This window comes from Lutzomyia longipalpis, chromosome 4, assembly GCF_024334085.1.
Source record: "Lutzomyia longipalpis isolate SR_M1_2022 chromosome 4, ASM2433408v1".
NCBI lineage: Eukaryota > Metazoa > Arthropoda > Insecta > Diptera > Psychodidae > Lutzomyia > Lutzomyia longipalpis.
The window spans coordinates 12,572,838-12,586,904 of NC_074710.1; the positions used below are offsets into that span (position 1 = coordinate 12,572,838).

The 14,067-nt window shown below is 41.0% G+C and overlaps 2 protein-coding genes across 8 annotated transcripts in view; one reads left to right on the forward strand and one right to left on the reverse strand.

The window, feature by feature from the left end:
• Positions 1-90: 90 nt before the first annotated feature.
• The window catches only part of LOC129796373 (basement membrane-specific heparan sulfate proteoglycan core protein), a 28,170-nt gene continuing 14,193 nt past the window's right edge, over positions 91-14,067 (reverse strand). For 5 of the 7 annotated variants that reach the window (XM_055838242.1, XM_055838241.1, XM_055838245.1 and 2 more), the window contains 12 exons: positions 13,499-13,907; positions 13,287-13,372; positions 11,482-11,622; positions 10,121-10,585; positions 9,833-10,054; positions 7,876-9,758; positions 6,909-7,396; positions 6,610-6,841; positions 4,328-6,488; positions 1,486-2,211; positions 969-1,418; positions 91-772 (listed from right to left, as the gene is read on the reverse strand). In XM_055838242.1, the coding sequence (XP_055694217.1) occupies positions 423-772; positions 969-1,418; positions 1,486-2,211; positions 4,328-6,488; positions 6,610-6,841; positions 6,909-7,396; positions 7,876-9,758; positions 9,833-10,054; positions 10,121-10,585; positions 11,482-11,622; positions 13,287-13,372; positions 13,499-13,907 (7,613 nt within the window). In that variant the 3' untranslated portion in view covers positions 91-422. The remainder of the gene's footprint in view (positions 773-968; positions 1,419-1,485; positions 2,212-4,327; positions 6,489-6,609; positions 6,842-6,908; positions 7,397-7,875; positions 9,759-9,832; positions 10,055-10,120; positions 10,586-11,481; positions 11,623-13,286; positions 13,373-13,498; positions 13,908-14,067) is intronic. The other 2 variants (XM_055838243.1, XM_055838247.1) reach the window with 1 other exon arrangement.
• LOC129796379 (juvenile hormone acid O-methyltransferase-like) lies at positions 2,355-3,822 on the forward strand. The gene is made up of 2 exons (XM_055838254.1): positions 2,355-3,065; positions 3,141-3,822. Exons 1-2 carry the CDS (start codon positions 2,408-2,410, stop codon positions 3,317-3,319), a joined length of 837 nt encoding a protein of 278 aa, XP_055694229.1. The 5' UTR covers positions 2,355-2,407; the 3' UTR covers positions 3,320-3,822.

The window sequence follows — 14,067 nt, forward strand, 5'->3', positions numbered from 1 at the left end:
CTGAAAAAAACTAAAAAAAAATTAATTAATAAAAGAAAACACAAATAATTGAAAATAGAAAAAAAACGAAATAAAAAAAAAACAAAAATATTGCTCTTTAATATTTTATTTTCTCCACGATTTCTTTCGCCTGAATATGTTTTCTCTACTAAATCACTTTTTTTTTATAAGAGAGAAGCAAAATTATAAAAAAAATATATTAAAAATAAAATCGTAGGGAATTATATTTAAAAAAAGAAGAAAAAGTGAAATAATTATAAAGGTAAAAATTGAGAAAATGCGCAAAAATTAGTTGTTTTGTTGATTATTTTTTGTTTGTTTTATAAAAGAAGAACATTAATTAGGGCAGAATAATGGGCAGTTTATTGTTGATGGCACATACCACGGGGGGCAGGGAAGCACCCCATTGTCATATACCACCTTTAATACCCACCGGGATTCCTAATGGGGTACTCCCTGTGTGGCCTATGACGCCTCCGTCGATACTCACTCTTAATCCTCACATCAACGTAACTCTGCGTGATACTCTGATTGGGCAGGAGCATCTCACAAATGTACCTTCCGGCATCACTGGTGTGAATGTCACGCAACGTGAGGCGGCCATCGTGGTAGTGGGCATTGGGTGAGATTTGACCATTTTCTCGACGCCACATAAACTGTATTCCCTGCATGCGCATCTGATCCGGTACATGGCAGTCCAGTGTCACCTTGTCACCCTCATAGACTTCCTGAACTTGATCATACATCGGTTGGCGATCCACAATTTCATTTCCTAGAAGCACAAAGTTGGAAAAATTTTGTTTTAGTTGGAAAATTTTCTCAATTTTAAAGGATTTTTTCTATTGCGGCATTGAAATCTTTCGTTTTTTGTTGTCGTGGTGTTGCGTCTATTGAATTCCTGTTCAATGAATTCAATGCTTGAGATAATGGCAATGAAGTTAATTAATACAAGAAAAGGTTCAACTCACTATTAACAATGACTTCAGCAGCTTTGGTCACATTCCCATTGACATTGGTAGCTGTGCAGTAGTACTTCCCAGCATCCCTTTGTGTAATGGGTGCAAAGAGAAGGTGGGGTCCTTCACCGCGTACCGTATGTGGGAGTGGGGTGTAGTTGATACCATGCCAGAACACCTGAATGGGTCCCTCACCCGTTGCATTGCAGAAAATCACAACATTCTCTCCGGATTTCACGACAATCGGCATTGCGGGTGAAAAGGTGATCATTGGCACGTCCAAGACGACAACTTGAGTGAGTGCAATGATAAATGGCACCTCTGTGTCCAGCATTACACATTCATACGTTCCTGCTGCATCGGGTTCCGTGCGTTCAATCACGAGTGTGCCACCAGTTAGGTTTGCACTATGTGGCAATGGGTAGCCATCCGTACGACGCCACGTTGTCATGCGATAGGAATCTTTAGGAAAAATAATGGCATTAATAACAAACAAGTAAAGAATAATTGAAGAAATCAGCGAGCTTACCTTCAACCTCACACGATAGCTGTGCCCTTTGACCCACGTTCACGGTGTAGGTATGATGAGCAGTATCCCCTTCACCGGGACGAATCCTCGATGGATCTTGCGGGTAGATGGAGCCCGAATGTCCCGGATAGTCACGATCATGGGGTCCAACATCACCACGCTTCCCCTTCACAATAACCCGGATAAAGTGCTCATCCTGCCCAGCTGAGCTATTTGCCAAACATCTATACATTCCAGCATCATTGGGTTTCACTTCGAACTTCTGTATCACAACAGGACTCCTCTGGGATGGTCTTGCGCCAAAATGATTCGGTGCCCCCATATTTGGGGCAATCCACTGAACCGTTGGCGCTGGGAAGCCAATTGCACGGCATGTGAGTGTCAATTCATCACCTTCGGTGACCTCCAATGTGTCCATGGCTGGCTCAATTGTCACCTCAGGTGGTTGATGGACATTCAAGACAGCCGTAGCTGATGTACTTCCTGCAATATTCTCCCCAATACATTGGTACGAACCACCATCTTCAATTGCGGCATTCCTTATGATGATTGTCCCAGGATATTTGTCATCCACATTCAATGGCAATGGCTTATTGTCCAAACGTACCCATCGTACCACTGGTGTTGGTATTCCGGCAACACTGCGACAACTTAGCATTGCTGATTCACCAATACGAATGGTCTGTGGCCCCTTTGGATGTAGCTCCACTATTGGTGCTTGTCGCTCTGTGCAAAGTTATAATTAAAAGTCATTAATTAGTGAAACTTTTTATTTTTGCAAAACGGGGTCATTTTTTATTATCTTTTCTCTGTGATTTTTATCGTTTTTAGAGATCATTTGTGTAGAAACATATCTATAATTAAATTCAGTTGTGATTTTGTGATTGAAGAGTAAAGTTCGGTGCGAATTCTCCTCAAATAAATGAATAAAATGCAATATAGTGTTGAAAAATATCAAGATTCAAGTGATTTTCGTGTGAAAGTAGTTAATTTTGCTCTTGCTGATTATGGCGGAATGCTAAAATGGCGCGGAAGGGAACGCGTCCTTGATATTGGATGTGGTCCTGGTGACGTAACACATCAATGTTTCTTCCCATTGCTACCTCATGACTTTGAGGAGCTTGTGTGTGGTGATTTATCACCTGAAATGCTTCAAGTGGCTGAAAAAGAATTCCTCGGTGTTGAGCACGTTAGTTTCGTGCAAATGGACATTCGAGAAACTCCTAATGATGCCCAAAAGGAATCTTTTGATCGAATCTTCTCCACATTGTGCTTCATGTACATAGCTGATCAGGAAAATGCATTCAAAAATGTTTTTGATCTCCTTGCACCAGGGGGAGATTGTTGGATAATGCAAGTAACAACGAGTCCTGTTATTCAGCCATTATTTCAACTTGCTGACACAACAAAATGGCGGGAGAAGCTAAAGGATCTGAGGGAAATCTTAATTTTTCCCTTCTGGAATGATTCAGATCCCGTGGGAACTGCTGAAGGATTCATGAAATCCATTGGATTTGAGGATATTGAAATCTATTTGCAAGATGGCTACGTTCAATTTGAATCTGAGGAGAAATTTGAAGGTAAATTATTTTGACATGTCTATTTGACATTTCTTTGACAACTCCAGAATGACTTTCAATGATTTTTTTTTGCAGCTTTCATGGACAGCCTGCCAATATATTCAGCTAACTTAACAGAAGAGGATAGAAGGGATCTTCTACAAGAACAAATTGAAATTGCAAAATCACTAAATGTATTTAAAAATGATTCACAAGAAACACCCCAGGAACCTTATAAAATCTTAATTACTTATGGAAGAAAACCAATGAATTAAATTAACCTTTGGAATGCGGAGGCCTTGGTAGTTACGTAGAATGCGAAGGTGAGGTCGTTAAACGACCCCAAAAAGAAGGCCAATTTTCTCGCAAACTATACAACCTGGAGTTGTCGGGTTAGTGCTTATAGATTCCTTATATAGTCCTCTTGCACCCTGCACCACAAATTCGCTACCCTAAAACACTTAGAAGGAGATATTAGGGAAAAACATTTTTCACTCATTTTTCACAATTTCTTCTTGAGAAATTTGCCAAGAAAGTTAACCCCAACTGCTATTTTTTTTTCACTCTTCCCCACATTTCCCTCACTTCCCGTAACGTGATAAATGGATTGTTTTGCACATTTAGATGCTTCTAATTATGTTTTATGTTGTTTATGCTCTAAGAAATTTTCCGCAGCATGACCGTTACACCAATTTTTGAATTCCCTTCTTCTACATTTTTCTTAATAACTTTTCTTGTGGTGGTCGGATTGAGCTGAAATTTTTACACAACCTCCTCAGATAACCAAGGAACTTATTTCCAAAAGATGGGAATGGTATCTTTATTGAGTTATAGCTATATATTTATAGTTATTAAGAGAATTTCTTTAAATAAATTGTAATACTTAAAAAAAAAGCCTCTGATTTTCTTTTACATTATTAGTCGTTAAAAACTAATTTAAGCACATCTGTTTGTAAACCAAAATTAAATAATTTCTTTTAGTATAAAAAAATAAAATTTACTACAAAAATGTAAAAATTAGAAATTATTAAAACATTCTTTTAATTGCTTAGAATGAATCTTTTAAAGCAACATATAGAAGAAACTTTCTTTGCAATTTCCTTCCAGATATTTCTAAAAGAATTTCCACGAGAAAAAATTATTAATTGAATTAGAACAAACCTAATTTTTCTCCATTGTTCTCTTGGAAGCATGGTGTTAAAGACAATTAAGTTAATTAGGTTAAAAAGGATACCTAAAAGGTAATAAAAAGCAATAAATTCAAATAAAATTCTCTGACTTACGGTCAATCTCAATGATGGTGCTGATCTGATCAGTTCCTTCGGAATTCTCCGCTACGCAGACATAAACACCCCTGTTGTACTGCTTGGCACCCAAAATACGCAGCTGATTCCCAATTTGTTGGACATTCGGGTCGAAGGCATCGTGCAATTTTGTCCATTTAACGGTTGGCAGAGGACTTCCGGTTGCATCGCATGCCAAGTAGAGATCTGCATTCTCAATGAGCAGATGACTCTGCTCCAGTGGACGAATCTTCGGGTAGGATCTTGCTTCGTGTTCAATAATCGTCAAATTGGCTACTGTTGTGAATTGCTGCCCTGTCGGGTGCAATGCCGTGCAAACGTACTGCCCAGAGTCATCCTCACGTGCATTCTCAATGCTCAAAATGTGACCCCTGACAATGGCACTCGGTGGCAGCCACATAGTGTACTCCTTGCGCCAGGAGATTTGTCCATCACCAATACAACGGAACTCCACACTATCTCCGGGACGTCCCGTGTAGCTTTGTGGGATGATGGAAATTTCCGTGATTGGTGGTGGGTAGACCGCCTGCTCACGTACACGCACAATGAGTGTCTTGCTATCTTCACCATCCTTATTCCTTGCCGTACACCTGTATTGTCCCTCATCAGCCTTGCGAATTGACCCAAAGCGCAAAACTCCGGAATTCTCAGGTGTCAACAATACAGTACTCCTACCAAGAGCATCAATTCGCTCCCACACAATTATCGGTGGGGGTGATCCTGTTGCTTCACACGTCACCTGAGCCGTGGTGTACTCCTCCACATCGAGACTCGATGGGTAGAAATTCACCTCTGGGCGACGTGAGTAGCTAACAGTGATGGAGACACGTTGCTCCACAACTTCCTCACCCTTCTCGCCGCGACACACGTACACGCCGCTGTCGTCAACTTGTGTATTGGTGATGACAAGGGTACCACGATCGGTATGAGCACGCTCCGATAGGCGTCCATCGAGCTTAAACCAACGCACCACAATTGGAAGGTTGGAGATCACATGACGACCCGTGCAGTTGATATACACCGTCTGACCAACTTCCACAATTTGCAGCGTTGGTGCTGTGACCACAACGGAAATTGTGGGTGAATCGGGTGTCACGGGGGCTTCGGGGATGTCGCACATCTCACCCGTGTACCCAGGTAGGCAGTGGCATGTGAGACGCCTGTAGGCATCCTCACTGCAGGATTCTGCATGCTCTGAGCATGGGCATCGACGACAAACACCCGGACGTCCACCTTGGACTGTTTCGCGATAGTGCATCACATCGCAAGACTCACAGCTGGATCCCGTGTACCCAGGTGGGCAGCGACACACCTCAATGTGATCCGCTGTACCGAGAACTGTGCGCTGCGTAACAGCCGTCTGGAGGATAATATCGCTAATGTGTGTGGATGTTGTGGATTGATGTGTTGTGGCACGAACGAGAATGAATTCCAAATTAGCCAATGCCGTGAGGATATCTTCACGCGTGGCATACTGATAGCCATTCATCCAGGCACCCGCAATGAATGGCACAACCACCGATGAGTGATCTTCATTGTCATTCTGCCATGTCAATGTTAGGCCATTCCCGCGAATAATTACATCACTATCCCTCACATAATCCCCCCGATCTTCAGTACTTAGTTTGTAGGACAACGTACCACCATACGAGTGAATTTGATTCCCAATAAATTGCGATGGGAGACTCCAGTACAATGTACGATCGTCTAACACTTGATACGACACAGTATTCGTGGGGATATCCGTGGCTAATTCCTCATGATCGGCAATAAGTTGATTCTCATTCAGTGTAATGCGGAAGTGATCACTGAATATAATCATTGGAATTTCCTCGCGGTAGAGCCGTGACGCCGCACATGTGTCTGAGGCACCGAAGCAGAAACAACTGGTGCACCCTTCGGGATTTTCTGTTTGCAAATCAAACGTTCCCGGACGGCAGCGATCACACGGCCCACCAATTACATTACTCTTACACTGACACTGATTGTTGCTGCACGACACAAAGCCCCGGCTGTCGCATTGATCGCATCCTGTGAGATCACTACTACCCGTACAATCGTATGGGGTGCCACCTGTTGCATTTCCACGACCATCAATGCACAATTCGCAGTTATCACCCTTCGTGTTGTGTTCGCAGTTCTGCGTACAAGAAAAAAGAAACGTTTAATTTATTATTTAAAAGGAAATTTTCTACAAGAAAAAATCCTTCAATTCTCTCTTTAGCAATCCCAACAAACTCCAAATGAATCGAAAAACTTACAATGCAAACTCCAGTGATGGGATCGCAATCATTGGAATGTCCATTACATTGGCATGGTTCACAGAGTCCAAGATAGAGCCCCTGATCACTTCTCATGTACCCTTGTGCGCAATCCTCACACGATAAACCCTTGTATCCTTGTGGACATTGACACATTTCCACCTCATACGCCCTGCCACTTGTTTGACCACTTTCTCTGGGCACAGCAATGTCCAGTGAAACATGCGAAAGGCTGCCAGGAATGCGAATAGATCAATCAATGCAAAAAGGAGAAAGAAAAAATTAAATTAAAAACTCACGCAGCTTCCTCCGTTGTTGTTGTATAGGTGGCCTTGATGAAGATGTACGAAACATCAGCCAGTGTCATGAGCAAATGCTCCCGATTGACTTCCTTGCCATCGCTGCGTTGCCATTGGTTCTCAAGAAGGGGCACTGAGTAGGATTGTGGTGTATTTGGGCGAATTTCATCCTTGCGGAAGTGAAGGATTGTAATGTCATTGTCTGACTTGATCACCACGTCGGGGGCACTGTTGCGCGACATTGCTGAACCAGGTTGTGGCGTATAGCGGATTGTGTAGTTGAGAACACCACCGTAGGAAGTAATCTTGTCACCCACAAATCTCGTTGGAAGACTCCAGTAGTACACTTCTGTGTCATCGTGCTGAATATTCCGGAAGACTGTCTCATAGCTCGATGCCTGAATACTCTGTGGGTCACCCAGTTGTGGATCATCGTAGTTGTAGACAATATCAAAGTCACTTCGATCGCGATAGAGTGTGGATTGGATCTAAAGGACAAAGATTAATATTAGGGATAAAAGAAATCAATGGAATTGAAAATTCTCTGAATTTCCTTTCACGAAATAATCTTAATTAATAATTATTTTCTCTCCACTAGTTAAAGAAGAAGATTTTTATTTGTTTTCAGTAAATATACAGAAGAGTCTGTGAGTTTTGAAACATTTTTAGACACACTCTGTACATATTTAATTATTGAGCATCACACCGGGAAGGTCACAGAAAATCAAGATGAGTCTTTATACGTAAAATAATTGGCTGAAAGTCAATCATTTGGGTTGTCAACAAATCTGATTTTCTTGAAGAAAAATTCACTGAGTGAACAAATCAAATAGAATCAATTTTTTCGACAAATATTTGGACTAAGAAACATCATGTGGAGCGCTGTTTGATCAACTGGGGCACCACATTGTCTCTCAAAATGGGCAAATAATCCAAATATGCCAAAAAAAAAGTAACTTCAACTCACCGTATCTCTGTAGTAATTGCTGCTCATACACTGCCTTGCAACACCCATGCAGAAGCAATGGATGCATCCATTTGGTGTTTCAGGATTGAGATAGAAGGTATTCGGAGCGCACTGATCGCATCTCCTGCCCAATACGTTATTCTTGCAGATACACCGTCCATCGGGACCCACAGTTCGTGTACCCTGTGGATCACAATCACTTGTCGGTTGCTCACGACAAATATCTCCGGGCACGAGGGGATTCCCAGTGAAGCCAGGAGCGCACTGTTCACACCTCCTACCGGCATATCCGGGTTTACAATTGCACGCAACTTCCCCATCTGCAGCCACATAGCATGAGTAGCCGTAGTTAGTACCATAGGGGCCACCAGGACATGGGCATGTGACGCACGAAAGCTCTCCCGGTGGGAGGTATGTTCCAGCTGGACATGGTGTTTGTGCCTTAACACAGCGTCCCAACCATGTTCCCGTCTCCTCACGAACATACCCATCGGCACATTCTTCACATGATAACCCAGAGTAGCCAACTGGGCATCGGCATTGTTCCACAAGTGTCGCTGATCCAAGTCCACGATCAATGGTAGCTGCTGAATCCAAACGAATATTCCTCAATTGCACCTCTGGCTGATTATCCGTGAACTTAATCTTTATGAGGAAGTTATCAATATTGGCTAGAACCATCATCAATTCCTCCCTTGTTGCCCGACGTCCATCATCTTTGTACCATTCGCCAACGTGGAATTCCACCTTTACCTGATGCAGAGACTCACTCGTAATGGGTCCTCGAATCTTGTGTGACAGTTTGTACCCATTGCCAAAGACCAAAACATCCGGAGCTTGATTCAGCGGTCCCCCACCTACGTACTCCAGGTCATACGTGAGGAATCCACCGTAGGATTTAAGTTGATTCCCAAGATATTCCCGTGGTAGGGCGTAGAATGCAGTTTCCCGAATGGAATCCGCTAGTCTCACTTTTATGCCAAACTTCGTGGCAATAATATCATGTGCTTGATACGGTGTCACATCAATCTCCCTCTCACCAATCCATGGACCCGTAACACCAACAACGTGAAGTGATGTAACCGGTGGTGGCAGGGAGTAGATGTACAAGTCAGCACTTGAACACTGAGTGGAGACACCGAAGCAGAAGCAATTGATGCAATCCTCCTGACGTGTTGCTTTGGAATTGAAGTATCCACTTGGGCACACGTCCGTTCCATCAACAACGAGAATTGTATCCGGAGAAGCAAATTGCGTTCCCATGGAATTGATTACTTCACACGAGTATGCACCAGAGTCGCGTACCTCAATACCCGGGCACGTTAGTACCCCATACCCATTAACACTGGTTGTTGTGCACTTATCCGGAATGTGGCCCCAATTGAGGCGCCACACAACCAATGGCATTGGGATACCAACAGCACGGCAGGTAATGTTAAAAATGGAGCCAGTACTGAGGTGCATTCGGGGTGGTGGTGACTGTACCACTGTTGGCTTTGAGCATCCAATTTCATCGGAATTGTCAAAACAATCCGGATGGTTGTCGCATTGGTAAGATTTGGGGATGCACTGACCAATCTTGCATTGGAATTCGTGGAATCGGCATGGAGCATCCGGGGGCATTGTGGCGCACTCCTGTTCATCAGAATTATCCCCACAATCATTCTCACCGTCGCACCGCCACGTTTTGGCGACACATTTGCGATTTGCACAACGGAATTCATTTGGTTCGCAACTATTGGCACGGCTGCAACCTGTCTCGTCTGATGCATCGGAACAATCATACGTACCATCGCACACCTGATTCTTTTCAATACATTCCCCATTCATGCAGGTTGCTTTCTCCGGTGGGCATCCCACAGGAGCATCCAAGATAGGATTGTCTGTTTGAAATTGAACAATTGAACAAATTTCCTCCTGAAATTTCTTAAATTAAGTTTTTCTTTTTGTAACTCACATCTCTCAACTGTAAGGTACACCGTTGTCCTGGCTCCGGAGTAGGTTTGATAGCCAACTGCTTCACAGTAGTATTCCCCACTGTCGGACACTTGAACATTGGAAATCTCAAGGCGTCCATTGATATCCTTGGAATTTTGTGGCAATGCTCCATTGGCACGTGTCCAGCGAACACGTGCTCGAGCAGAGCCTTCATCGCGACACTGAAACACCACCTCACGTCCTGACCAAAGGTAAAAAAAAGTTTTTTTTACCGGAATAAATTGCAGAAAATATGTTATCTTCTTACCTTCTTTGATAATTTGATCAGAGGGGTATGTCTTGAGCTTAATGTCCCCCTGTTGCGACCATGATGGACCGATAACATGCGCCCCCGAATCAGGTCTCACAGGGTAACTTGGTGGTGTAGGTTGTGAGGGTTGTGGAGGTTGTTGGGGGTGTGGAGATGGTGGACATCCCTCCTCATCAGTCCCATCAGCGCAATCTCTCACGCGATCGCATCTCTGTGAGTAGCTGAAGCACGTGTAGTCCGAGCGACAGACGAGCTCCGGACAAAGCCGCGGGAATGGCTGTGGCGGAGAAGGTTGACCCGGGTAGCCGCCCACCCCTTGTCCTGCCTCACCATTAGTAGGACAATCATTTTCATCGCTCGCATCGCTACAATCCACTCGGCCATCGCATACATAATCTTCCGGTATGCATCGCTCATCGCACATAAATTCAGAAGAAGCACACTGAACGGCTTCCGGTTCGTCTGAAAAACATATAATGTAGTATTGAAGAATATCCTGGCGATGGCCGAACAATCAAACAAGATGCTGAAAGTTCTAAAAATTTAGCGTCCCAAAAATTAAAAATGAACATTTTAGAATATGAACAAATGCGTCAAATGTTACGAAGAACGTAAGAAAAGAAACGTCTAATGTTTGAAAATGTATGTCGAGCATTAGAAAAAAACGAAGAATTTTAGAGAAGAAACGTCAAACGTTAAAAAAGAAATGACAAATGTTGGAAAAAAAACGTTAAGCATAAGAAAAAAAAAAACGTCGAACGTCGGAAAAATGTCCAAACTTTGAAGAGAAAATAGTCATTAGAAAATGAATGTCAAACGTTAGAATAAAAATGTTAAATGTCAGAAAAGAAATGTCAAACGTTGGAATAAAAAACGTCGAATGCTAAAAAAATACATAATAGAATATAAATGTCGAACATCAAGAGAGAAACATCAAACGTTAGAATTACAATTTAATGTTTAAAACAGCTGTTGATTCAAATACAAAAACCTGTTAATTTGCCTTAATATCATATTCATAAACCTTGCTGTACTGTACAAGTTAATAATTTTAGTCTATTTTTGCAGTCCTTTAAACAGAAAAGTTTTCTGAAAACATCTCATTAAATATATTTCTGGTTACGCCCTTACTTTTATATCCTATTGTTTTAGATTAAAATTAAGACTTTAAATGTCGTGAGATTAATTGATTAATAGAGCATAATCTCGATATTTTTTTACAGATTTGTTCCCAAAATAATTATTTTTAATTAGTTCTATTAGTAAGGTAACCATGAAATTGAAGCTTTTTATTAGTTTTCCGTTAGTCTTTTAAAAAAATCAATTTGTTGAACGCAAAAATTATGTATTTATCTCACTTTGTCTTGCATCGCAATTAGCCTCATCGGAATTATCGAAACAATCCCTCGATCCATCACACACGAAATCCTTGTTGATGCACTCCCCGTTGAAGCACTGCCACTCATTGGCTTTGCACGTACCCCCCGCAGGATCAAAGCCTGTTTTTCGGGTGTGGGAGGTAGGTGTAAATGGAAGACGGTAAAAGAGAAACTTTTAAAAAATTTTCCCAATCGATTAGCAATTACGCGGAATTACATCCAGGAGACAAGTTTGTCGTGAAGAGTTTCAATTTTCACATTGTTTGCATTGGAATCTCCTTATGTATACATCAATTTTTACCCTCTTGCCACTTTCCCCACATAATAAAATTTTCCTCCATTGCCTCGCGTGTCGCACAGAGCAAAAATATATCGCGCGCGGGGGAATGCCGCACGCGTGAAATGTACTGTACATAGATGAAGATTGCCACTATACAACTTCTATGCTCTCTCCACAACAAAACAGTCCAATAACTATTTTGTATTCTCCCGTTGGGAGTAATTAATTCAATAGTACGACCACATTGTGCTTATTTTAGAATCACAATTTGCACACGGTCGCAAAATGATTTCCTTTAATTATGGAATTTTGTATCGTAATTGATTTAAATTTTCCTTCGAGACAAGAAAATTAGGTTCTAAAAATATTATCAAACCTATATAAATTCGTGCAATAACTTTCTTAAGATAGACAAGATATTTCTTAATAAAAAAAGTAAGAAATTAACATATTGAAAGTTATGGGAGTTAAAAAAGCATTAAATGGGCTTTAAAATGGTACCAAATTTAAGAATAATTGCTTTTTATTTTATTGTACCATTTTTATTTTCATTCTGCGCGAACCTTTAGAGGTCCGAATTGGGCCACGTTCCCATAATTAAAAGGATTTTCATGTTAAGTCAATTTAAATTTAAAGGCCAATAAGCTAAAAAAATATACAAAACTAGCATCGAAAGTGAGGAATTTCTCTATCAGAGTTGAATAAAAATGAAGATTAAGTATTTAAAAAAGTTTTAAAAAGAAAAAAAAAGTTCGCGACTCTATCAAAATTCACGCAAAATTTTCATATCAAAGAGTCAAAGAGCAGAGGTTAATATTATATGTGACGCCTATAGAATTGCTTTAATTAATCGTAATCATTTATAACAGACACACAAAAAAAATTCCTCACTGAAAAGGAAATAAACATAAAATCTAAAGATGTGTAATATAAATAGTGGCGGTCACAGTATGATCATCTCCTCTCTTATATTGCAATCCTTGACCACAATATTTGATTATCTCCACCCCGGGGAGACAACGTTTTTCATTCACAGATAGACACTCAACGCGACGCATAATAAACAGTGGAAGCATACCATTTGTGAATTATATTGTGCAATATTTCAGTGATTAGGATAAACGTCTTGATTATTTCCCTACACGCGTGTGATTCTCTTTCATCTCCGCCAATGTTAAATGTTTTAATTGCACAAAATAATAACTCCTGCATCGCATAAGAGAGATTATGACTCCCATATACAGTGTGCAAATCACTCAAATGATGGGAGACATTGAAGCTCTTGTGAGATGGAGGAAAAATCTAAATTGTGTGTATGTTTTGTGATAAAAAGAGTGGGTGCGCAGACTTTATCTCAAATCTATCTCCTTGAGAGACATTCAACTCGCAAGTTCTCCCGTTTTTTGTTCTTTAAATTGTTGTGTAGCTAAACATAATTTTCAGAGTGTGTTCATTCGTTTTTTTTTTATATATTATTATTGTGCTAAAAATAAAACCAACTCACCACAGTCGTGTTCATCACTGAGATCCGCGCAGTCCTGGCGCTTGTTGCATCGTAGGCTCTGGTGGATGCATTCGCCACTGTTGCAGCTGTAAAACAACACACACAAAAAATCACAAACTTAATTTTAAAAAAATCTCTCCTCTTGATGCTCCTTGTTCATTTTCTTAGGGACTTTTTAGGAAATAATCAAGAAATAAATCACAAAAACTCACTGGAAGGCATCACCAATGCATTCTTCACATTTTTGCTCATCACTCCCATCGGAGCAATCTTCACGCCCATTGCATCGATCTCGTGTATCAATACACATCCCATTGTCGCATTGGAACTCATACACAGTGCACGACTGATCTGTATCATTGTCACTGATGTCCCTCGTTGGATCATCCTCGCAATCCTGCTCATCCGTTTCATCTTGACAATCGGTAACACCGTCGCATTGATTCTCCTTCGGGATGCAACCACCGTTGCCACAGGTGAATTCATTCTCAAGACAATTATATATGGGACATTCTGGTAAATCCTCATCCTCATTGTCCAAACAATCCGGTATCTGGTTACATTTTAGCTGTGCCGAAATGCATTTTCCATCATTGCATCGGAATTCATCTTCGCGGCACTCTAAAAATTAGTCAATGAATAAAAAAAGAATGTTAAGAAGAAATAGCTTGAGAAAATTGCATTAGATTTATTATTAAAAAATTCATGTCTATGGAATAAATTCCACTTTTAGACTGTATAATTGCATTGATTGTAAGAGAGAAATCTTATTTGTACACCA

Excerpts from the sequence above, each read along its gene's own strand:
- LOC129796379 (XM_055838254.1), top strand. The coding sequence starts at position 2,408 with ATGAATAAAATGCAATATAGTGTTGAAAAATATCAAGATTCAAGTGAT. Across the intron at positions 3,066-3,140 it reads ATCTGAGGAGAAATTTGAAG|CTTTCATGGACAGCCTGCCA; the intron begins GTAAATTATTTT and ends TTTTTTTTGCAG.